This window comes from Wallemia mellicola (genome assembly GCF_000263375.1).
Source record: "Wallemia mellicola CBS 633.66 unplaced genomic scaffold WALSEscaffold_18, whole genome shotgun sequence".
NCBI lineage: Eukaryota > Fungi > Basidiomycota > Wallemiomycetes > Wallemiales > Wallemiaceae > Wallemia > Wallemia mellicola.
This window is the reverse complement of record NW_006531975.1, coordinates 49,096-73,482: the sequence shown is the minus strand read 5'-3', so window position 1 is coordinate 73,482 and position 24,387 is coordinate 49,096. Positions and strand designations below refer to the sequence as shown.

General features: G+C 36.3%; 10 protein-coding genes across 10 annotated transcripts; 8 read left to right on the top strand and 2 right to left on the bottom strand.

Moving 5' to 3' along the window:
- The first annotated feature begins 1 nt into the window (after nucleotide 1).
- Nucleotides 2-963, top strand: WALSEDRAFT_47705 (DNA glycosylase). The gene is made up of 2 exons (XM_006959531.1): nucleotides 2-309; nucleotides 354-963. Exons 1-2 carry the CDS (start codon nucleotides 105-107, stop codon nucleotides 878-880), a joined length of 732 nt encoding a protein of 243 aa, XP_006959593.1. The 5' UTR covers nucleotides 2-104; the 3' UTR covers nucleotides 881-963.
- Nucleotides 964-2,648: 1,685 nt separating this feature from the next.
- Nucleotides 2,649-5,545, top strand: WALSEDRAFT_69896 (small-subunit processome; the record flags this gene model as incomplete). The annotated part of the gene is made up of 4 exons (XM_006959530.1): nucleotides 2,649-3,017; nucleotides 3,067-3,379; nucleotides 3,432-5,065; nucleotides 5,109-5,545. The coding sequence occupies 4 exons, from the start codon at nucleotides 2,649-2,651 to the stop codon at nucleotides 5,520-5,522; spliced, it is 2,730 nt and encodes a 909-aa protein (XP_006959592.1). The 3' UTR covers nucleotides 5,523-5,545.
- Nucleotides 5,546-5,621: 76 nt separating this feature from the next.
- Nucleotides 5,622-9,419, top strand: WALSEDRAFT_20800 (hypothetical protein; the record flags this gene model as incomplete). Its single annotated transcript, XM_006959529.1, has 3 exons — nucleotides 5,622-6,136; nucleotides 6,189-9,118; nucleotides 9,169-9,419. 3 exons carry the CDS (start codon nucleotides 5,622-5,624, stop codon nucleotides 9,417-9,419), a joined length of 3,696 nt encoding a protein of 1,231 aa, XP_006959591.1.
- A 374-nt stretch (nucleotides 9,420-9,793) lies between these two features.
- WALSEDRAFT_33395 (21 kDa subunit of NADH dehydrogenase) lies at nucleotides 9,794-10,586 on the top strand. Its single transcript, XM_006959528.1, has 6 exons — nucleotides 9,794-9,858; nucleotides 9,906-9,994; nucleotides 10,040-10,092; nucleotides 10,140-10,188; nucleotides 10,235-10,306; nucleotides 10,351-10,586. The coding sequence occupies exons 1-6, from the start codon at nucleotides 9,802-9,804 to the stop codon at nucleotides 10,568-10,570; spliced, it is 540 nt and encodes a 179-aa protein (XP_006959590.1). The 5' UTR covers nucleotides 9,794-9,801; the 3' UTR covers nucleotides 10,571-10,586.
- A 45-nt stretch (nucleotides 10,587-10,631) lies between these two features.
- On the top strand, nucleotides 10,632-15,017 carry WALSEDRAFT_47701 (beta and beta-prime subunits of DNA dependent RNA-polymerase; the record flags this gene model as incomplete). The annotated part of the gene is made up of 4 exons (XM_006959527.1): nucleotides 10,632-10,970; nucleotides 11,018-13,040; nucleotides 13,089-14,865; nucleotides 14,912-15,017. Exons 1-4 carry the CDS (start codon nucleotides 10,647-10,649, stop codon nucleotides 15,015-15,017), a joined length of 4,230 nt encoding a protein of 1,409 aa, XP_006959589.1. The 5' UTR covers nucleotides 10,632-10,646.
- A 335-nt stretch (nucleotides 15,018-15,352) lies between these two features.
- WALSEDRAFT_55123 (ER to Golgi transport-related protein) lies at nucleotides 15,353-16,710 on the top strand. The gene is made up of 8 exons (XM_006959526.1): nucleotides 15,353-15,397; nucleotides 15,451-15,464; nucleotides 15,519-15,608; nucleotides 15,655-15,696; nucleotides 15,750-15,754; nucleotides 15,802-15,819; nucleotides 15,867-16,053; nucleotides 16,101-16,710. The coding sequence occupies exons 1-8, from the start codon at nucleotides 15,367-15,369 to the stop codon at nucleotides 16,200-16,202; spliced, it is 489 nt and encodes a 162-aa protein (XP_006959588.1). The 5' UTR covers nucleotides 15,353-15,366; the 3' UTR covers nucleotides 16,203-16,710.
- On the bottom strand, nucleotides 15,361-17,495 carry WALSEDRAFT_61007 (hypothetical protein). Its single transcript, XM_006959525.1, has 6 exons — nucleotides 17,406-17,495; nucleotides 16,878-17,361; nucleotides 16,698-16,832; nucleotides 16,521-16,643; nucleotides 16,101-16,473; nucleotides 15,361-16,053 (listed from the first exon to the last, which is right to left on the bottom strand). Exons 1-5 carry the CDS (start codon nucleotides 17,479-17,481, stop codon nucleotides 16,287-16,289), a joined length of 1,005 nt encoding a protein of 334 aa, XP_006959587.1. The 5' UTR covers nucleotides 17,482-17,495; the 3' UTR covers nucleotides 15,361-16,053; nucleotides 16,101-16,286.
- A 1,301-nt stretch (nucleotides 17,496-18,796) lies between these two features.
- WALSEDRAFT_20664 (hypothetical protein) lies at nucleotides 18,797-19,244 on the top strand (the record flags this gene model as incomplete). Its single annotated transcript, XM_006959524.1, has 2 exons — nucleotides 18,797-18,983; nucleotides 19,036-19,244. The coding sequence occupies 2 exons, from the start codon at nucleotides 18,797-18,799 to the stop codon at nucleotides 19,242-19,244; spliced, it is 396 nt and encodes a 131-aa protein (XP_006959586.1).
- Nucleotides 19,245-19,466: 222 nt separating this feature from the next.
- On the bottom strand, nucleotides 19,467-20,548 carry WALSEDRAFT_29673 (hypothetical protein; the record flags this gene model as incomplete). The annotated part of the gene is made up of 2 exons (XM_006959523.1): nucleotides 19,467-19,823; nucleotides 19,874-20,548. The coding sequence occupies 2 exons, from the start codon at nucleotides 20,546-20,548 to the stop codon at nucleotides 19,467-19,469; spliced, it is 1,032 nt and encodes a 343-aa protein (XP_006959585.1).
- A 276-nt stretch (nucleotides 20,549-20,824) lies between these two features.
- Nucleotides 20,825-22,173, top strand: WALSEDRAFT_20809 (Pkinase-domain-containing protein; the record flags this gene model as incomplete). Its single annotated transcript, XM_006959522.1, has 4 exons — nucleotides 20,825-20,930; nucleotides 20,984-21,138; nucleotides 21,189-21,718; nucleotides 21,765-22,173. The coding sequence occupies 4 exons, from the start codon at nucleotides 20,825-20,827 to the stop codon at nucleotides 22,171-22,173; spliced, it is 1,200 nt and encodes a 399-aa protein (XP_006959584.1).
- Nucleotides 22,174-24,387: the final 2,214 nt, after the last annotated feature.

Sequence of the window (24,387 nt, the reverse complement as noted above, 5' to 3'; positions counted from 1 at the left end):
TTGCATATAAAAGTGGCAATAGTAGCACATATATCAGCAAGCGTAGTGCTACTGAAATTTCACTCCCTACCACTAGAAAATCAACACTTAGTAGATCGTCCACTATGGAGGATACCTCGACGGTCAAGAAAAGAAAACATGGATATGAACCACCTGAGTCATTTGCTCATTTGGAAGGCGTACCTGACTATATACTCGAAGGCTCAGATCTAATGATAGTCGGCATAAACCCTGGTCGTACATCCTCAATACGGGGCCATCATTTTGCGCACCCAAGTAACTCATTCTACGCGTGTCTTTACGAATCTGGTAGGATTTCTTTAGTCGATTGTATCGCTCGTTGACAATAACAGGTCTGACGTCACGTAAACTTCGTCCAGATGAAGATTATACTCTACCAGAGTTCGGATATAGCATTACGAATTTGAACTCACGGCCAACTGTAATGCAGTCCCAACTATCGAAAGCTGAATCAAGAGCGAGTGTTCCCGAACTTGTGAAAAAGATATTACGATGCAAGCCAAAGTTGGTAGCTTTTATAGGAAAAGCTATATGGGAAGACTGCGAGTGGGTTTTTAAAGATGCTATTAAAGGATTCGACAGCAAAGCAATAAAAAGAACTAAGACATCAAAAGAAAAGACAGGTGATTGCGACGAGAGCGCTGGTTTTCTTCTACAGAATTACAAAATTGTACATGATGATGGCTCGCAGTCGCTCTTTTTTACCTTACCCTCCACTTCTGGACTTGTAGCTTCGTATCAAAAGCCAGCAAAAGTGAGAGCATTTACTCGATGTAGAGAAACACTAGAGAAGCTGAAATGCAGTTATTTGGATACTACCAAAATGTTTACTATCGATGTTGAGAAATTGTTGGACTAATGATCTGACTTTATTCCCAAAACGCTTCTGCTTGTATTAGATTGTATGATTTTAGCATTGTTGTATTTTATATGTATCTAGCCTTTCCAGTTCTTGAGACTCATGATAGATTATCGTTTATACATTACAATACTTAGGTCTTCTCAGTCCAAGCAATCAAATGGTGATATCAAATAACTCATCCCTCAAGTCAACTTCTCAATTTCGTTGGGCACTAAGCACTTTATTTAACTCTATTGATATACGTATTGCTTCCTAATGTGATTTCCCAAGGTTGTTTGACTTTTTCACATACCAAATCAATCTTCAAGTTGAGGTAAGCATAACTATCTATCCTTAACAAAAGCAACCTATACTCTACAGTAAGCAGATGGCGCAGCTATTAGGTTACAACAAGTCGTGTAAGCTTTTCTTTGTTCACATCATATATTCAATCCACATTCGTAGCTTTATTAATCATGATCTGGATTTTAAAGCTTGTAGATATTTTAAAGCTTCTGGTTGGTACAGTTTGTTTCCGCATCCATTTGCAAGCGAAAGCATCGTCGAATAGCTGTTGAGAACAACACAAAGAATTGTAGAAACCAGCATTAGACAATAACAAATTTGTCTTCCCCCTCAGGTTAGTTAATCTTCATTTACAAACCCCATAGATTCTGTGAAAGAAACGCCATTTATCTAATCAAATGATGCCGAATGCCGTCATGTAGTATTAACACACCCATTGGTATCTGCGAAGATCTACCTGAGTGCTCTCTGAATTACCCTTGTTCTCAAATTAAGACCACACTTTTATCAGTTAATTTTATCTTTTGTCTCAGTTAACTTCGCTCGTTAGACCAACAGGGAGATGTACAACTTAATACTCATGTAGCCAAAAATATTCTATCTAATCTAGCACATAATTTTAAGCGATGGTTCAGGGATGAGCTCAGCGAGTGTTACTTTCGCATTTATCCGGTCAGACATACTGAATCAACTACCATGCTAATGAGATTCATGACAGACTTCAGACGAGAGTTTTAGAAACGCTAGAAACATTAGTACTGTGGGATTTGTTGAACTGCGATTTTTGAACGACACTTCATCTAATCTTCCTTTGAGAATGGACCATGCTTGTGGTGCACGTCTCCAGTAACTTATTAACCCGAGGTGAAGATGCACTTATTCAAATATTCGACGGTTAATTTTAAAAGAATTCTTCTACACAGCCTTCTAAAGCAAGATATTCTGTTGTCTTTGACATACAAAGGTTCTCAGGGGAGATACGTTAACTCGTAGAAAGTTGACAAACAGAGTATAGCTTTTCAGCAATGGGTTTGCTAGATGACTTTAGAAATTACCAGGGTGTAGTTGTGTTTTGGTTGTTTGCTTTGTTTCAAACGTGTGAAATACGCAGGACTATGAAGGTAGATGATAGTATGAGTAAACAGGTTGAGTGCACAGTGGTATGTTCTTCAGGAAGTTTAGCTTCTTACTAGGGAAGGATAGGCTTTGGAAAAGGTCAACATTGTTAAAGACGTAATAATGCACGGTAGTCACTGTATGGTTACAAACGTTGAAAGCGTCGAATTGTTTTCCAATCTACATACTGTTAAGGACGCAGATTATATTGTCAGGCTTATAAAATTGTTAAACATGATGAATTTATGATAAAGCTATTAGTAGAAGAGTACGACGTATAGAAGGGAACCAAGTGCATGAATGCTATAAACTATTCGATTGATAATAAATGAGTTGTTTCAAATTTCAATCACTCTCGCTCGTTATGTCGATGCGAGGCTTGATAAGCGACAGTCAAATGGCAAAACCAAAAACCAATCAAAAGAGACAGACGCAGAAAGCAGAGAAGCAACAGAGGTATAAGAAGGGTGACGAATTAAACGTATTCGAGTTAGTCCAGGATGACGATAATAAGAGAAGATCAAACCTCACAACAAAACTTGATAAAGATGAAGACTACGATCAGCGTGGCGGTGAAGATGACAGTGATGATGAGAGGATGAGAAATATTAAGATTGATCATCTCAAAGAGGGCATAGTCAATGAAAGCGACGACGAAGAAATCGACTCTGACGACGCTTTCGAAGAATCTGATGAAGAGAAGTACGCAGACTGGACTTTCACAGGCTCAAAAGTTAGTTCCACTTTATTTTTTTTTGCTCTCTGTTAACTTTTAATACTAGCAATCTAATAAGAAGAAGAATACCAAATTTGATAATGTCGACGAGGAAGATGAGGATGAAGAAGAAGGCATGGTTGATCTCGATACAATGTTAGATGACGACCAACCTATCGATGAGCAGATCACAAAGGACGACGTCGATGACAGTGATATCGAGTACGAGGAAGACGACGATCAGGGCGATTCTACGAAACTTACAGATTTAGTCAATTCGTTGGACCCTTCTGCAAGGAAATCCTACAAACCAGATGCTTCTATGGATGACGATGGCTTCGTTGCAGGTCAAAACTCCGAGTTCAGAGTTCCAGCAGATGGTAATCGCATATATTTCTTCTTTAAAGATATACCTACTAACAAATTTAACAGGTCCGGTGTCTTTAGACTCACTTCTCGCACCTCTTCCAACGGGTATTGCAGCAACTATTGATCAGCAAGTCAAACCTCTAAAGCCATCAGAATCGAAGACTGCCAAACGTGGAGCACTTTCAGCACCTTTAGCTACTTTCTTTAAAGAACGTGCAGACAGAGAAGCTGGTCAAAAAGTTGTGAAAGACGACGTGAAACAATGGGATTCAACAATGAGGGCACTCGAAAACTCAAACACATTGTCATTTCCACTACAAGGACCCGGTCAAGGCGGTCTTGAAGACGGTTCAAAAGCAGGTGGTGACTTGGTCGGTAGATTTCAACCTTCAAATCCACTCGAATCATCCGTAGATGAACTCTTGAAGTCAAACAATTTAACTAGAAAGGTAGCACCTTCGGATTCACTACCTGAACAAGATGAATCAAAGTTATCGAAAGATCAAATACGCGCAAAGTATCAGGCATTGCGTCAACAGAGGCAATTGATGTATGAGTCTGAGAAGAAGGCCGCCAGAATGAATAAAATTAAGAGCAAAACTTATAGAAGACTAAAAAGAAAGGAAAGGGAAGCCAATAAGCAAAAAGCTCTAGAGGCTGGTGTTATTGACTCAGATGAAGAAAGAATGAATGTTGAAAGACAACGCGCATTAGAGAGAGCAACTCTCAGGCATAAAGGCGGTAATAGCAAATGGGCAAGAGAGATGAAAGATCGTAGTGAAGGTGATAGGGATGTGCTCAATGAGTTACATAGAATGGAAGAACTTGGTCAAAGGATTAGAGGAGAGAAAGCTGACAACGAAGATGACGATGATAGTGATTATAGTGTTGGTGACAATGACGATGAGGACGCTGTTAAACTTGCGGCCCTCAACAAAATGAGAAGTCTACAACAGAAGGACGAAAGTACTGCAGACGAGAAATTCAAAGGTATTGCAGGAATGAAATTTATGAGAGATGCCTCTGCTCGTGAGAACAAGGCTATGGAAGATGAAGCCGAAGAATTTGCTAAAGAGATGCGTGGAGAAGGCGATGATGACAGTGAAAGAATGACAGTCGGTGGTAATCCTGGTAGATTTGTCGTTGGCGCTGGTAAGAAATCAAAACCAACCACTGAAGCTACAAATGATGATGACGATGAAGAGCCTGGATCAGCTACTTCATCACGTACCTTGGGTCGTGAGCTTGAGGATACTCGTGCAGACAACAAGGCAATCTCATTTGACAAATTCAAAGAACAATATGAGCGAGACAATGACGATGATAATGACGATGAAAGCAATCCTTGGTTAACGGCTGACAACGAAGGTGGTATCAAGAGAGCCAAGAAAAAGAATATTGCTACAGTTTCTAAAGCCTCTAAGAAGGTGGATAAAAGTCAAGCTGACTTCAAAAAGCGTAAGAGAGCCAATCAAGGAGCTAACGAAGAGGAAGCTATTGACCTTGATCTTGATGCGACAATAAACAAAGCATCTAAGAATGCCGCAAAAAAGCAAAAAAGAAAATCTGGACAAAATGCACAAGATGGATTTGCATCTGAGTCTGATAGTGACGAAGATATAGTAGGCGGTGGTGTTCAAGCTTTCAAGCAACGTGATTTGGTAGCTGAAGCGTTTGCAGCAGATGATGTTGTACAAGTGAGTAAATTATTAGGAAGAAAACAAAACTAACAAAAAATAGAACTTTGCCGAAGAAAAAAAGCAAGAAATAGAAGCCGAAGGACCACAAGAGGTTGATACGTCTCTACCTGGATGGGGTAACTGGTCGGGCAAGGGAGTAAAGAAAAATAAAGCGGCAGAAGAGAAGAAGCGTGCCAAGTTCTTAAAGAAAACGGCGGGCGTGGAAGCTGATAAGAGGAAGGATGCCGACAAGGGACATGTCATTATAAGCGAGAAGACAGAGAAGAGATCACTCGACAAGTATTCACTGAAGGACCTTCCGTATCCATTCACTAGCAGATCACAATTTGAGGCCGCTATGTCTAACCCAATCGGGCAAGAGTTCAATACGACGTCCTCACACAAGCGACAGATAGCTCCTAAGATACAAACTAAAGCAGGACAAATAATAAAACCAATTGTACGCAAATATTAGATTTTAATTTATTTATATATTATCAACTATCGCTTTGTTGGCAGAAACAGAACGTCTATTCCAGCCTTCTTTAGCTGCCACCAAGTAATAAAATAAAAAATGCCACTGACTGCAGCCCAAATACAATCACTGCACGACTCACCAGACCCATTTCCCAGCCTCGGGGATGACAGCGCATCGAAGCCCACAGCGAAAGCGAATCAGAAGGAAAATGTTGATATGAGCTCAGAATCTGCATTTCCTAGTCTACCAGCAGCAACGCCAAAGCAATCTTTAGGCGCCTGGGCCAAACCTGTAATACAGAGGACGCTCTTCCAATCAACATATACTATTCCACAGTCACAAGTTTTGGCTGCGTTGAGCAATCAAAAATCAAGGCAGGCACCAAAATCTACGTCTGAGTTGTTCAAGAAAGTTTCCAGCACTTACAACGTAAACGTGGACAGTTCAACGACCTCACAAACTAAGCAAACAACATTTTTAGTGAAGGGACAGTCACAAAAAGCTGTGAATGAAGCGATTGCTTATTTAACGACCATTTTATCAGCTAGAATCACCATCACTATTAATATTCCAAACTCATCCAGAGCTCTGCTTATTGGTCCAAAAGGTTAGTTGACTTTTTTATCTTTTGAAAAGAGAGTCTCATCACATTTCTTTAGGTAGTACTTTAAAATCCATTACTGATTCTACAAAGACTCGTATTCAAGTACCACCAAAGCCAGCTGTTGATCAAGAAATCAAACCTTCTAATCAGGACGATTCAGATGACGATAGCGATAATGACTATTCAATTCCAATCACTATTGAAGGTCATGAAGGATCTATTAAGCAAGCACAACAGCAAGTTTACGATATCATTTCACAAGTTATCAGGTCATACACAAAACGTATAACAACTATTCCAACATCATTTTATCCTTTAATAGCATTAAAATCTTCTCAATTAGAACAACAACTCCAAATTACTATATCAATTCCTTCACAAGCGAGATTGCGCGCTATTGCTCACCAAGCTGTTGGTGAGGAATCAGAAATTTCTGAACAAGAGCGTACAAAGCAATCTGCAATTCTCCTAAAAGGTGAAAAGTCTTCAGTGAAAGCGGCAATTCAATCAATTGATAGAATTTTCAATGATTGTCAACGCACTACTAAAACTATCTCCATTCCAATACCAAAACGTCAACATCGTACTTTAGTTGGTGCAATCGGTGATGAAATTTTAGAGAAAACACAGTGTATTGTCGAGTTACCTGCGGCAGATGACATTTCTGAAACCTGCACAATACGTGGTCCACAAATTAAATTACCTGCTGCATTACAATTAGTAATGGAGAAAGCTAGTGCTTTAGCTGTTGAAGTTGTTGATTTACTTTCAATTCATAGAGTCAAAACTGACTTATCGTATGGTGTCAACGTTTTAAGATACCTCTTGCGTGGTGGAAAATTAAACAAGATTGCGGACAATCACCCAGGCGCAAAAATTTATCCGCCTAGATATGCATATATAGAGAAATCACAATCAGTTATCATTGATATCGTTAGCTCAGACGTTTCAATAGCAATTAGTGCAAGAGAACAAGTAGAGAAGCTTGTATTATCAATTCCACCATCAGCTGTTAAATCAGTAGAGATTGATCACCTCCTTCATCGTCATTTGGCTGGTAAACAATCACGTCAATTTGAAGAAAATAAGAAGATTACTTTATTATTCCCACATGAATCCGAACAGCGTGATGATATTGGTTTAATCTATACTGGCTCTTCTGATTTAGGATTAGAAGGTAAAGCGCTCACCAACAAAATTGATGAAATTATTCAAGATGGTGTTAATTCATTGATGAATTTAGCCAAGGCAGCATCAAACATTACAATTCAGATCGTAAATGTCGATCCAAAGTTCCATAAATCGATTGTCGGTCCAGGTGGTACAACTCTTAATGCGATTATCGGTCAAGATAATTTAGTTGATGTTCAACTTGGCACAAGTAAATCACCTAATTATAGTAATAAGAAGGAAATAAATGAAGATGAAATATCAGTCCGTGGTCAAAAAGAAGAAGTTGAAAGAGTCGTTGGTGAACTTCAAAGAATTGCAAATGAGGCAGAAAATCATCATATTGTTTATGGTCATGAAGCTGAAATTTCTATTAATAACCAATATGTACCTCACATTGTTGGTAAGAATGGATCATCAATTAGCAAATTGAGAGAATCACTTGGTGTACAAATTGATATTACACAAAAACAATCAAACGATAATTTGAAGAAGTCACCACAGAAAGCAACAGTAAAAATAACTGGACGCAAAGAAAATGTCGAAGAAGCTAAACGTAGATTGAATGGATTAGTTGAACAGTTAGCTGATCAGACTACTGAAAAACTTAATATTGCACGCCAATATCATGCATCATTGATTGGTACAGGTGGTAAATATGCTATTAGATTAGAAGAGAAGCATGCCGTTAAGATTCTATTCCCAAAATCATCAAGTGAGGATGAATCTTCAGATTCTGTCACTGTTAAGGGTGGAAGAAAAGGTGTTGCAGCAGCTAAAGCGGAATTGCTTGAAGCTTTAGAGTTTGAAAAGGAAAATAATAACACTTTGAAAATTTCAATACCATCATCTTCAATTGCAAGAATTGTTGGTAAAGGTGGACAACAGATCAATGAAATTAAAGAGAACAGCGGTGCTCAAGTAGACTTTGATAGATCAACGGAAATGCAACAAAAAGTAACGATTAATTTAAGGGGAACTAAGAAAGCAATTCAACTCGCTAAAACTGAGATTTTGACTATTATAGAACAAATTAATTCGCAACAAATAATTAATATAGATGATATTGAAACTAAATATCACAAGTCAATTATTGGACAAGGTGGTAATAAATTACGTGAAATTATTGAAAAGGCTGGTGGACCAGTTGATACACAAACTCAATCTGGCATTGTTCAATTCCCAAAGCTGAACATTAATTCAGATAATACTGGAATAGTTATTAAAGCAGAAAAATCTCTTGCCCAATCAATTGAGAAAGAAATTAGATCATTTGTTGCTGAATTAAGTGACAGAAAGACCTTCGGTGTTGTTATACCAACCAATCTTCACGGTGATATGATTGGTAGAGGTGGATCAAAGTTAATTGCAACACAAAAGGAGTTTAACGTTAACATTCATTTCCCTGGCTCTCGTGATTACAACAACATGGACAAACCTTTAAATATTGAAGAGTTGAATGGCGCTGATGCTTCAACAATCGTTAAAGTTACAGGGAAATCCTCAGATGTCAACAGTGCTATTGAAGAGTTAAAGAAGAGATCAACTGTTCTTACCAAGGTCGTCACAGTACCATCTAAGTACTACCATGGTATTAGTGACAATGGTAGATTCTTCCGTAATCTTAGATCATATGGCGTCACAATTGAAGTTTCAAACATACCAACAAAAGAGGATAGTAAAATACCATCTCCATCAAATTTGACTCCACCAGAGGCAGTATCAAGAGTAGATGTTGACGGTGAAGATACTATTGCCCACAGATGGGAGACCTATGAATTGAATACTAGTGAAGACGACAATGATTCTGAATGGAAGAGTGAGTAAAAATTTTCAATTTAACAAGGATTTTGTCTAACTTGAATTCAGTTCATGGAAAGGATGAAGGATCACTCGACAAAGCTGTTAAGGCTATTAATAACGCAGTAGAAAAAGTCAAGAAAGCAGAATGCGTCGGATACCTACTTTTGCAAAACAGGTCAACATTCCCACGTATCGTTGGAAGCAAGGGAAGTGGAATTGAGCGTATTAAGAATGAAAGTGGAGTACAGTCACTTACTGTGTCAAAATCTGACATACCATTAATCACATTCATTGGTAAGTATATTCAAACGATTTAAAGTTAGTCATATTAACGAGGTTAGGTACCAAATTCGAGATTGATGTTGCTAAAGAATTAGTCTTGGCTATTAGACCAGGAAATTCATACTAAAAGAAAGTGGATTTATAACAAATTATTAAACTTTTCTTACAAATGCATATAATGGGTATTACTAAGTGAAACTGAAGAAGCGTGATAATAAATTTATGAAAGAAATTCTTTGATTATTATAAGTATAATATCGATATACCATCTCTTGGTCACGTCAGAAGTGTTTGGTTTTTGTGTCTCTAATAAGCTTGACGTTGTAATAAATAAATAAAATAATAGCTCTAATTGTTAACATAAATCTCCATATTTATTTATAACTTGCTTTGCTTCTCTTTCAAAACGACCACGATATGCGTTCAACTCTCAGACTTGCAGAAAAGGTAGCAGATCACGCAAAATATCACCAAGTAAGCAGAAGAACGTATTTTTAAAACAAATATTTACTTTATATTAGGAACCAAAGGGTATCTGGATGAAAGCTAAGCAATGGCTTGCAGTAAACCCAGAAATTAGTTCAGGATTGATTAACCACCATCAATTCCGGTATGCTGGATATAGCTTAGCAATTATCAATTAATATCTCCTTAGTAAAATCCCACCTGGATCAAGACCAGAGAAGTACGTCCAGCCAATCAGTAAATGTGAGTTTGTGGATGAGTTACCAGCCTTATATTTACAGTATAAACAGCATCTGATATCGCTGAAAACCCATACTTCAAGCGTGACGTTAGAAGAGCGTTAGTTTATTTATTATTACAACTATATGAGCTAATATAACCCAAGTTTCCCAAAGACCTCACACGTCTCACAAAATGAGCTTGCACAATTGTTGATCTCAAACCCAGACTTTAAAGCGTAGGTATTTTTAATTACTTTATTACTTTACTAACTTCTTGCAGTCTTCCTAACCCAGCTGAAGCACAAACAAAAGCTCTCGCTCAAGTAAAAGACTCGCCAGAGACACTCGATTTAGCCCAAGTTTTAGACGTACTTCCAGCTGCTCAATCACCTTACACTGGTCTCCCACCAACACCACCTTTCCGCCCAAATCCTATGAGAGAAACAGTAGGTGCACCATCTAAAGAGGGTGCATACTATCCAATGCGCTTGTTCAAATAGATGTTTCATAAATTTTATTTCTACTTCCTTTATTCTTTCTTGAACTCGAACATCCATCAGCCTGAGTGTGAGCGAGATGAAGGATATCGTCACGCAAGATGCTCCTAAAAGGATAAAGCATGTTCAATTCTCTACTTTATCCCCTCAAGAACTTGTTAAAATATCTGAAACTGAAGTTACACACAATGGTTTATACAATCCAACTCCAGATAGAGCTCCTCAGAGGAATGGTGTACTTGATAGGCGTTTTGGTACTTCAGATAAATCTGGTAGCTGTGATACCTGTGGAGAATCCATGGCTGAGTGTGTTGGTCACTATGGTTACATAAAATTGGCTTTACCAGTTTTCCATATTGGTTATTTTAGAGATATTATTGCAATTTTACAAGATATTTGCAAGGTTCGTATCTATTTATTATCCATATGTTTTATCTTACGGTAACTTAGAATTGCGCTAGAGTTCTCTTAACTGAAGAACAACGTAGGTCTTATCTTAAAAGGTTCAGAAGGCCTAACCTTGAAAACCTACAACGTCAAACGGCTTGTAAAGCTGTAAACACTGCATGTCGTAAGAATCTCTATTGTCCATACTGTCAATCAACAAACGGTGTCGTTAAAAAGACTGGTTTACTTAAAATCGTTCACGAAAAGTTTAGAGCAAAGAAAACACAAGGTGAACAACAAGAATTCGTCAACACTTTCAATACTGCCATCAATATGAGTAAAGAAATCGCTCCTCATCTTAACAAAGCTCAAGACGATCTTAATCCACTTCGTGTTCTTGACTTATTCACTCGTATCTCCAATGAAGATTGTGAATTACTTGGTATGAATCCAAAAGAAGCTAGACCAGAACAGTATGTTTGGCAATATATGCATGTTCCACCCGTATGTATAAGACCTTCGGTTGCACAAGATGGTGCCACAAATGAAGATGATATTACCGTTAAATTAGGTGAAATCGTCCAAACTTCTCAAATTATTAAAATGGGTATGAGCTCAGGTAAATCAACAACTTCACAACTTATGGAGCAATGGGAATTACTTCAATTAGCTTGTGCAATGTATATTAATGCTGAAATGCCCGGTGTACCAAGTGATAAAGCCACAAAACCGATCAGAGGTTTCGTTCAACGTTTAAAGGGTAAACAAGGTCGTTTTAGAGGTAATTTATCTGGTAAACGTGTTGATTTCTCCGGTCGTACAGTTATTGGGCCTGATCCAAACTTAAGTGTTAATGAAGTTGCTGTTCCACAACGTATCGCTAAAGTTTTAACATACCCGGAACGTGTATTTGAGCATAACATTGAATCTCTAAGACAAGCAGTAAGAAATGGTCCTGATGTTCATCCAGGTGCGAACTACGTACAAAATGGTGGTGTTAATGGTTTCAAACGTTTCTTGAAATTTGGTAATAGAGAAGAAATTGCCAATAGACTTCGTATTGGTGATATCGTTGAAAGGCATTTACGTGATAGAGATTTAATACTCTTCAATCGTCAACCAAGTTTACACAGATTATCTATCATGTGTCACTATGTTAAGGTTAGACCATGGAGAACTTTAAGGTTGAACGAATGTGCTTGTAACCCCTACAACGCAGATTTCGATGGTGATGAAATGAATATGCACGTTCCACAAACAGAAGAAGCAAGAACAGAAGCTCAAGAATTAATGGGTGTAAAGCATAACATGGTAACACCACGTAATGGTGAACCAATTATTGCAGCTATTCAAGATTTCATTACTGCTGCTTATTTACTATCAAAGAAAGATTACTTACTAGATAGACAAGAATTCTCACAAGTTGTTTCATACCTTGATCATGCAAATATGCACATTGATTTACCACCACCTGCTATTCTCAAACCCAAGAGAATGTGGACTGGAAAACAAATTCTAAGTATACTTATGCGTCCAAATAAATCAAGTCCGGTTCTTGTTAATTTGGAAGCTAAAAACCGTACAAATCATCCACCACCAAAGGGTATGTTACCTGATATGTCATCAAATGATGGTTACTTGGTTATTCGTAATTCACAAATCATGTGTGGTCATTTTGATAAAGCTACAGTTGGTGATGGTAAAAAGAATTCAGTATTCGGTGTTATCTTACGTGATTATGGTCCTGATGAAGCGGTTAATGCTATGAATAGGCTAGCACGTGTTTGTGCACGTTGGTTAGCATCTGTTGGTTTCTCTTTGGGTATAAGTGATGTTATGCCAAGTATGGACCTTCGTAAACGTAAGGAAGTCCTTGTAGAGGAAGCCTATGCTCATTGTAATGATTTGATCGAAAAAGCAAAATATGGTAAACTCGAAAATCAACCGGGTTGTGATCAAGAACAGACATTGGAATCACTGATCTCTGGTATTCTTTCGAAAGTTCGTGATGTCGTCGGTGCAAGTTGTATGGAGGAATTAAGTAGATATAATGCTCCTTTAATTATGGCAACATGTGGTTCAAAAGGTTTGTTGGTTATAAAGTTTAAGAAAGAACTAACGAATGGTTTCTTAGGTTCTGTTATTAACGTTTCTCAAATGGTTGCTTGTGTCGGTCAACAAATTATTTCCGGTAAACGTGTTCCAAATGGTTTCCAAGATAGATCATTACCACACTTCCCAAAGAAAGCTAAAGATCCACCTTCAAAAGGTTTCGTTCGTAATAGTTTCTTTTCGGGTCTTTCACCACCAGAATTTTTATTCCACGCTATCTCAGGTCGTGAGGGTTTGGTTGATACAGCCGTTAAAACAGCTGAAACAGGTTACATGCAAAGAAGATTGATGAAAGCGCTTGAAGATCTTTCAGCCCATTATGATAGATCTGTCAGAACTTCAAGTGGAATTGTTGTACAATTCTTATATGGTTCGGATGGTCTTGATCCAGTTTCACTCGAAGGTGATGGTCAACCAGTTGAATTCCTTCGTAGTTGGAAACATACTAAAGCTATACTTGATTCTAGTAAACATGAGCGTGGAATGCTTCCATTTGAAATTACAGAACACGTTGATAAAGAACTGAGAACTAAAAGATGGATGAAAGAGTGTACACCTCATTATCTTTCAACTATTCGTAACTTTATATTCTCAAGCATAACAAAGAAATTAGCTGATTTGAGAGATGCTCATGGTATGTTTGATGCTCTCACTAAATCTGATGAATGGGATGAAGAAACGGATCTCAATATGGGTGCAGCAGACTTTGAAAAAGCAATTGTTGATAATAAGGCAAAAGTTACCTTACCACAATTACAGGAATTTTTGAATATTTGTTGGCAAAAGTATGTAAAATCAAAGGTCGAACCTGGTACCACAGTTGGACCAATTGGTGCACAATCTATTGGTGAACCTGGTACACAAATGACATTGAAAACATTCCACTTTGCTGGTGTTGCATCCATGAACGTAACGCTTGGTGTACCACGTATTAAAGAAATTATTAATGCGGCTAAAGCTATTAGTACACCAATTATTTCATCAAAATTATATGATGATCAATCTGAATCAGCTGCACGTATCGTAAAAGGTAGACTTGAAAAGACGTACTTAGGAGATATTGCTTCTCATATTGAAGAATCTTACAGAGGTGATTGCAATGCAGTATCAGTATTTGTTGATATGGATGCTGTACAGAAGTTGCAATTAGAGCTTAAGTTATCAGATATTGCAACAGCTATTGCTAAAGATAAGAAACTGAAAGTAAAGAAAGAGGATATTAAAGAGAACTATACTAAGAATAGAATTAGAATTTCAGTTAAATTAGGACCAGATGCTTTCCACATTACTAGGCATCTTAGACGTAATCTTGAACATGTTGTTGTTGCAGGTATACCTGGTATAACAAGAGCTATTATCAACATTAATGAAAAGGAAAATAAACGTAAAGAATTACTTGTTGAAGGATATGGTTTATTAGATGTTATGACAACCGAAGGTATCATTGGTACACGTACAAGTTCTAATCACGTTATGGAAGTACAAAATGTATTAGGTATAGAAGCAGCTAGAAGTTCAATTATCAATGAAATTGATAATGTCATGTCTTCTCACGGTATGGGTATCGATAATCGTCACATTCAGTTATTGTCAGACAGTATGACATTCAAGGGTGAAGTACTTGGTATTACAAGATTCGGTGTTGCTAAAATGAAAGATTCTGTATTGATGTTAGCATCATTCGAAAAGACAACTGATCATTTATTCAATGCTGCATTCCACGCTAAACGTGATGCAATTGAAGGTGTTTCTGAATCGATTATCATGGGTAACCCTGCAGAAAACTGTGGTACATCTATGTAAGTGCATAAGTTGACAATGATATAAAGCTAATAGTCTATATAGGCCTTCACTTATTCTTCCTAAACCAAATTTACCACCAACACGGAAGCTCATCTTTGAATCAGCTTTTAAATCCTCATCAAAGCATGCTAGACCTATTGTATTTTAAATTAAAAAGTCAAATTAAATATAATTTATTATCATTTTTGCATGATTCAAATAATTTTGTTGCTTTGACTGCGCTTTGTGAAGTCATTTTGAATAATGAACATATGAAGATCGTTGGTCATTCAATCATTTTTATGTTGTATTATGGGCAAATATCATGTTCCGTATGTGTTTACTCAGAAGAAAACATGTATGATAATAAAAATTTTACCATATAAATAATAGTAAAATAGCTACCTGAGAAGCGCTAGATTAATGTAACTTCATTTTTGATTGACTTTAGTTTGCTTATAAACTTAAACGCTGATTCAGACACTGCTTCAACCTTAACGGTCAGCAAGTTCGTTTTAATGGAATACGCGGGTAAAGTAATTGAAACAGGTTAGTAGTAATAGAGTAAATATAATTTAAATTGCTTAAACCTATATCATTAGTCAAGCACATAAGAGTGAGTCTCTGATCATTCAATGAGATAATTGCGTTTCTTATAAAATATCAATAGGAAACAAGATTATCTAGACTCAGACCAGTGAATGAGTTCTTTGATCATCACAGGCTTAGTCGCCCTTCAGATATGAATGAAGCTACATCTGTGAGTGATCACTTCATTTGGGAACACGACTTAGTTGAATATATAGAGAATTACATACAACACTCGTCACTTTTCAGGTAACTATGGTGTATGTCATATTCAATTCACTATCACTTCTCACTAATAACTCTTAGGTTGTAGTGTGAGTTTTGACTTTTATCCGACAAATATCATAACACTAAACCCATTCTAGAGCGGTTCTGAGTGTTTAGTAAGTTAACTTTAACGTATTATCTTATATCCTGATATCATTAATAGCGCACTACTCACTAACCCATTCTTACTTATTGCCATCGGTGTTATTGTTGGAGGTTTCACAGCTATTCAACGGTTCGCCGCTGATCCATTACAAGTTGGAGAGCACGTTATTACACAAAAAGGCTTGTACGGTGTACTCGTCGTCCTTGGTTTAGTACTCTTTTGGATTGCAGCACCACTCTCAATCGTTAGTTCATACTTTAATGATTTACCATTTACTAATTACCTTGTTAGTTATTTTGGCTTGTTGGTAGTAGTACTATTCTCATCCTTGGTCACGCTGCACTTATAGAACCTGGAGTTGAATCAGAGTATGCACCAGTTGAGGAGGTTTAATTTGACTAATAGAAATATTTTCAAAATACATGATCATTTTTATCTTTTATTACAACAACAATAAGTTTAATTGCTTTTGTCTTACTATACTGGGTCATTCTGATAAATCGCATTGGGCTCAATGAAACTTTGCTGATCAATAAATTTATCCTCGATATCTTGATCAATTTCATATTCATCACTCTCAAACTTGATGTCATCGCTTTCATCGGGTTCATGAGGTAAAATTGGTAACCACGTACCAATAACATAAGATGGAATATCGAATATGCTGAATTATGGCTCAGTAATATACTTTATTTAGATCGTACTACTTACTCTTTCCTTATCGTGAATGAGAAGGTACAAGGTACTGGACTACCATTTGCATGCTTTAGAATGCAATGAGAGTTTACTGTTGGACTAGTTGAATCAAAAGCGTGCTTTGAGAATTGTTGCCAACTTTTAATTTTAGTTTAGTTAGTATGGAACGAAACAAAAGACATTTAACTCAACTATTCAACTGCGGAAGTAGGTTCCATTATTTCATAGATATACGTTGGTTTATTCAGTAGAAGGTTTTTATCATAACCGGTGATATAGTGAAATTCATCACCAACTAAACTAATTTCACCTGTTCTTCTCCAAACACTGGTGTTTATTAGAAATTTTCAAAACAAGATAAAGTAAACTTACACTGTTGGTGCACTTATAGATTTAATTAAGTTATCAATGTCCAAAATTGACCTTTTAAAGGACTTTTCGGCAAAAATTTCATCTTGCTCGTTTAAATTAAGTTGTAAAGACAATAGAGAGGGTCTAAACTCTGCTAATGCTTTGAATACATTTAACTTTTCTAATTGACTGAATTGATTGTTGAACTTCAAGTAATTCAATAAATGTTTATAACCGAGCTCATAGGGGTACCTTTGATTTACTTGATTGTATACGTCTAGATTTTCAATGGATTGATTGATAGGCTGTAAATTAATACTAGCTAATTGATCTCTTCGAGTATTGGCTGGTTCCATTGAACCTAGTAATTCATTTAAGACGTTATATTCAGAATTAGCTGAATTTGATTGGAACTGATCGTCCATAATGTACTTAGGTTTCTTTCTATGGCCATCCTTACACTGATCAGCCAAACCACGCTTCACGCATCTATTACATGGTCTATCTATTAGTTGATAAGTAAAAGGTAAATAAATAAATAAAGAGTACCATCATCGCAAGTTAAGTGTGCTTTCTGACAACTAAAGCACGCTCTCGTCGCTTTCTTCTTCTTGTTATTAACCATCAATGAACTAATTCAAGGCTTATGGCACTTCCACCAAGACCGATTAGACAAGAAACATTAGAATTTGAGAATTTATTGAGTGATTTAATTAGTCAAGATAGGGATAGTATAAATTATCGTACGTCTTTTTCTTTTTTTAATCAATTTAATTTACTTAAACGGTATATATTCAGCTGACGAAATTCACACACCTTCCTACGCTGGTAGCTATCAAGATAACGATTTCTTAAACTCTCAATTCCCCCAGAGCCCTGCTTCTAGTGCTGCTTCATCTTTTTCTAGATCAAGGTCTCCCTCAATCTCGAGTTACGACTCAAACATCAATGATAACGATGACTATGGCTTTAGCAACTTGAATTTTAACAACCAGCATAATCAACAACCTGCCACTTTGCAAATACCGGATCATATCCCCGATTTGAACTTTATTGAAGCAACTCCTATTGCTAAGACTCCAACTCAAGTTGAGTACGAATTAAAAGGTCAGCCATTCTCTTTCCCTACTCAGAATAGACCTAGGTCTAGTTCTGACTCAATTCCACCTTTACCTCCACAAAATTTTCTTGATTATCAACAACAAGAACAACTACCACAGCAGCCACAGCAACAACAACAACAGCCACAACAACAATCTCCCAAACAATACTCGCTTGGTAGATCTTTCGGTCATAGACGTTGTAGGTCCGGTGGTAGAGAAGGCGCAGGTACTCCAAATTATGGTTTACGTTTAAAACCTGATTATAAAGTTGACCAACAGGATAAACAATCTCAATCAAATCCTTTAAATGATTTAGAATTTCCTTGGATAGAATCTAATCAAAATACTCAACAATCAGTTTCACCAAATAATTTACATGATCAATCTCCATTTGACAGTAGTACGAATATATTTGATAACGTAGCGCATACAACTTTCACTTATATGCAATCAAATAGTCCTTATAACACTTCATCTTCAAGTTTATATAGTAGTCCACCAAATAATTTCACAAGTTCGCCACCTGATAACAATTTTAATAGTCCACCTACACAATCTTTATACGTTGATTCACAGCCAGATCTAAATTCACTTGATTACCCAAATGAACTTAACAATGATTATATGAATATTTATAATCATAGCGTTAATATTATACCCCCACCAATAGTACATGTTGATTCAATTCATTCTTCACCTGCGGCTCAATCCACCCAGTTAAAGAATGATTCAAGTAATTCTTCAACCATGTTACCCACCTTATTATTACCAACTAATAATGATAATGATAACTCTATTGATGATCCAACACCTGTTGCAGCCACCATGAACTCAAATATGAGCGCAGCTAGAGGTGTTTCAACTAATTTCAGTGAAAAACCTATACTTACCGCAAAACCTACCACGGATCGTACTAGGATTGCATCAAATTCACGTAGGAAACATAATGCAGATGGGAAAGCGCCAAAAATATTTGTATGTGAAGTACCTGGTTGTGGATCTAGTTTTACCAGGCAATTTAATCGTGAGTAATATGTATTTCTTTTTTAATCTCAAACTAATGTTATTATACAAAGTTAAAGGACATATGAGGTCACATACAAATGAAAGACCATTTGTTTGTTCGTTTGATGGATGTGGCAAAGCATTTGCGAGACAACATGATAAGAAAAGGCATGAGGCCTTACATCAGGATAACAATAAACCATACAAGTGTTTAGGTTGTAGTAAAAAGTTTGCTCGTATTGACGGACTTGCTCGGCATCGTAAGTATATCTATTATTAAGAAAATTCACTAACAATTTCATCAAAGATAAGAGTGATCTTGGCAAAGATTGTGCATTAAAGCATATACAGATTGAGGAATCTAAATATTTCACTAATTCATCTGATTCGATTTCAAATATGGCTTCAGCCGTTGGCTCTGGCGTATTAATGTAATTTTTAACTGTATTATTTCATCACTTTATTACTTTCATTATTAATTGTATATAGATAAGCTCGGAAATTATCTCGATTTACTTGAATGCGTCAAGTTCAAAGTACCTGAACGTTTACGAGTAACATTTGATTTACTTGCTTTTAACGATGGATCGTGTTTTAAAAATGATGGTGCTCTTTCTGATTCACGTCTAGCTAACAAACTACCTTGAGTGAAAATTGATTCATCTTTCAAATTGATTAATGTTTGTTGATTATCTCTTGGCTTAAACAGTGAATTTGACCGTGACATAGTTTTACCTTGAGAGTTTGAACGCGAAATTGACTTAGTTGGTGTAAGTTTCGTTTTGAATTCTGGGCTACTGTCTTGGTTTTTAATTGGATTCTTGAATAACCAGGGCTTTTCATTAATTATAGCATTGGTCTACGATGTAAGTCAGCTGGACGGAGTTATAATCAAAGTATTGAACTAACTCTGGCTTGAGTAATGGCTTTAATCCATTCTTTAGATTCATTTGAATCATTGGCAGCGAAAAGATGTTGGATATCTTCGGATTTTTCAAATAATGAGTGGTTATCTTGACTTTTTATTAAGAATAAGTGACCATACAAAGTATCGTCGAGGATCCTAGCTGGTTTAGGGCAATTGGGGTATAATTCTTTGAATGAGTATACGTCATAAGATAACAAATTACATAAGAATTGCTTATCTTTATGTTTATCAGATTTAGAGATAAATAAATTGTTATTCTCTAGAATCAGAAATCGTTTAACCCATTTACGTGAATCTAACTGAAATAGTACCTCTTTATGATGAAATATTGAGACATTTATTGATTTACTAACTGATAAAGAATCTTTTAAATAGTTTTTCTTTGAGTTTACTAAAAAGTAGTTATTATCGTCATACCAGTTAGTAATTTGATCAAATAAGTTCTCAAAATTCCTAATAAATCTAAAACAATTATTGTTAAATTCAATTAAATTGATTTTGTTTTTAGGATTTTCTATTATTAAGTTTCTAGTGGAGAGTGCATACTTTATCAAATCGAGGCCGATATAACTTTTGGTTACTTCAACTAATAAAGGTTTACTATTTAAATCATTCAAATAAACTCTCGCTTGTTTGACTTTTTTATTGGTATTCATTGTCGTTTATCATCTAGTTACCTGAGTTTCAACAATTGACAATGACGATGATTTAATTTTTTATTTTCATTGAACGATTATATCCCTTCTCTATTCATTCTCTTAAAATATAAATAAAAAAAATTAAACGAAAGGAATCAATTTATTGCCCTTTATGCGATTTTCATCCTTCATGACATAATAGACTGTTTGGAATCTTTGAAGATGTGATATTCATAACTCGACCTAATTCAGAAATTTAATTTTAATTAGTTAGATTATTACTATAGAACCATAATGTCAAATAAATCCCCAAAAAAATCCTCGCAAACATCTCAGCATCATCCTGAAACTATAGGTCCTTGGCAGCTATTGAAAACTATTGGCAAAGGTAGTTCGGCTTGTAGGTTTATCACATTAACTATTATCAATTCACTCATATTCCATTCTTTTTAGGCAGAGTTAAGCTCGCGAAACATAGAAAGTCTCACCAATTAGCTGCAATTAAAATTGTTGCCAAATCTTCTTTAGCACCAAAACAAAGTTCAAATCATGATGATCCTTGGAGAGCTTTACGAGCAATTGAACGCGAAATTGCTGTCATGAAAATTGTTTGTTTTTTCTTTTTCACAAGTATTTTATCCTTAACCTTGATTTTTAGATCGATCATCCAAATATTACAAGTTTATATGATGTTTGGGAAACTACAGACTATATTTATATGATCATGGAATATGCCTCAGGTGGTGAACTGTTTTCTCACTTAGTTGAGAGAGCAAAAAAGAATGCCGCAAGAGCTAAACCTGGTCAACCTCCACCTTCACGCGCCTTACCTCCAGATGAAGCTCTCAGGCTTTTTCAACAATTGATGTATGCTGTTAATCACGTTCATAATCTTGCACTATGTCATCGCGATCTCAAACCTGAAAATATTTTATTAGCGAAAGATCGTCAAACTATCAAATTAGCTGATTTTGGTATGGCTACTCTAGCGGGAGAAGATATCGTTATATCTAAACGTAAAACAAAGAAAGGCCGTAAATTATTAAAAACTAGTTGCGGTAGTCCTCATTATGCAAGTCCAGAGGTAGTTCAAGGTAAACCATATGTTGGTCATATGGCAGATGTTTGGTCTTGCGGTGTCATTCTTTTCGCTTTATTAACTGGTAGATTACCATTTCATGACGAGAAGTTAGTGTGATACTTAAAATTTTCACTTGGATTAACTTCATTATAGTTTACACGTACTTCTGAGCAAAGTAAAATTAGGTAAATTTGAGATGCCGCATGAGTTAGATGGTCCAACACATGCAAACGCTAGAGATCTTTTATTGAGGATGTTAACTTCAGATCCGTCGGAAAGAATAACAATGCCAGAAATTTTGAAACATCCTTATTTCACCAGATTACCACCACCTATTCCAATGTCAACAGACAGTATACCCGCAGCTTTATTACCCTCTACCTCATCACAGAAGTCACGCATGAGTTTTCAGTCTGATCAATTATCTGAATATAATGAATCTTTACAACGATTTTCCGAAGAAATAACAGATATTGATGATGAAATTTTTAGTAGTATAAGGGTACTTTGTCAAAGTGAGAGTGAAGAAACCATTCGTTCTCGTTTAACAACAAAAGGGTGAGTTCAATTAACCTTAAATTACAGCAATTAATCATACTATATAGTTATACGATAGAAAAGCGGTTGTACTTGTTACTTGAACGTTTCAGAGATAGAAGATCCTTGGAAGAATTGGCACAAATGGAAGCCGGCGCATCTGACGAAAGTAGAGCATGGGAACGTAATCAGGATTCAACGAAGAATCATCGTCAACCAGCTCAATTACAAGTGTCAAAGCCGGCAGCACTTGGTGAAAGATCAATGAACACTCCATTAGAACCGGTCAAACGTCAGCCATTGTCGGAAAATAATGAAAATTATAATCCTAATGATGTCGCATTCAGTGATAAGAATCGTCCAAAAGCACCTACTCCACATAAAGCTCGTAAACCTGCACTTGGTGAAGTAACCAATGAAAATAAATTTGAAGAAAATGAAAATATTCCGGAATATAATTTAAAACACTCAAGTATAGAATCTCCAATGAAAGAGGATCAAGTTTTACGTGCAAATTCAGTACGCACTGCATCAAAACGTTTACCATTAGAAAGTAGCACCGATACTTTAGATACTAAAATTTTCAAGAAACCAAACACTCAAATCGAAGAGTCCCCTCATTTTAACTTTCCTATGGACACTCCATCTTCTTCCTTTGCGGCAAGTATTGCTGCTAGTATAGGACATGTTGATATTGCAGCAGGTGGATTAATTCCAGTGGCCAATGAGAATTTCAATCCACCTTCTATATCATCAGATCGTATGGGCAGATCCAGGTTTAGTGGTGCAAGTTCCATTAGTTTCAATAGGAAGAGGTCGATTGATAGTAAACATCAGCGAGAACAACAAAACATTGATGACTCTCCTGTTCTACAATCAATTGAGTCACCGCTACGAAATTCTAATGTTCCGCTTGGAAATAGAACATTACGCAAAAAGCCAGCTCCAGCATCGCTTAAAGTTGATTTATTTGAATTCCAAAAACCATTTCAAATCGTTCTTGATGATGACTCAGGTGTTGAATCAGATGACAGCGGAAACAGTAATCACTTACCTCCTCGTCCAATAAGTAAATCTGTATCAGGTCAACGGACACCCCTTAGCGATAATTTACCTTTACCACCACCACTTCCACCAAAAAGCGCATTAGAGACTAATTCAAATGGTAACACAAGTAAGACAAAACAGATTCTTCGAACTGTAAAATCATTTGATCATTCTTCTAAGCATAACCAACAACCAAATCGTAAACCTAGTTTATTCGGCTTACGATTTGGTGGACCTAAAAATCAACAGCCAGTCAACAGTGAGGATGATAATAAATCATTCAAATTAAACATTTTCAGTCCATCGTTGTTAAATACACATAAACATTCGAAGGAAGATGATCAATTTGGTATTTCACCTACCAATCAATCAACCTTTATACCAGTACACAGTGCACCACCTAATAAACAAGAATTTAATGACACCAATATTCCAGATGTTCAAGATGATCTGAATATACGCCGAGATACTTTACCATTCGTTACCAATCAACAAACCAAACGCAAATCAAGTTTAGGTAACTTGTTTAAGTTATCCAGAACGCGTTCCTCAAGTATAGTGAACCCTGCAACACCAAAAGATTATAGCGATCCTGAAGCATTCGATAATAATCTGAAAACTCCGAAGTGGTTTGGAGGTTTATTCCAACCAAAAACCGCGTCACCTCTGAAGTCTACATTCGTATCATCAAATGATAAAGTAAAAAGCAAAGCGGATATGGCACCCGTCGAACATTTATCTGATGAACTGCAACCTCCTGTTAACCCGTTCAAGAAGACCGTTAGAAGAACAAGATCTGTTATATCTCAACTAACTGTGCATAACAATTAATCATTATTACACTGCAACTTACTTCTTACTTCTAATTTAATTCTTATCAATAACGCTCTTTAAAATTATTTAATTTGTACTTTCCTTTAACCTTCTCTTAAGAATGGATCTTTTCTCCTCTTAACAAATTTACTTATGTTCCTAGTATGACCTTATTCCTTTTTTTTTCGCGAACCGCGTGCGGAATATTTATCGTTGGCTATAATTAGGTAAAGAATACAGATAAATTAGCTTCGAAAATTTCTAGGAATATATGTCTATCAACACATAAATCCAAAAATAAACTTATAGGTTTCTCTGGTTTATATAGGAAACTTTGTTTTGTACCTTCGCATACAAAATTATGCAATGTCGGGATTTT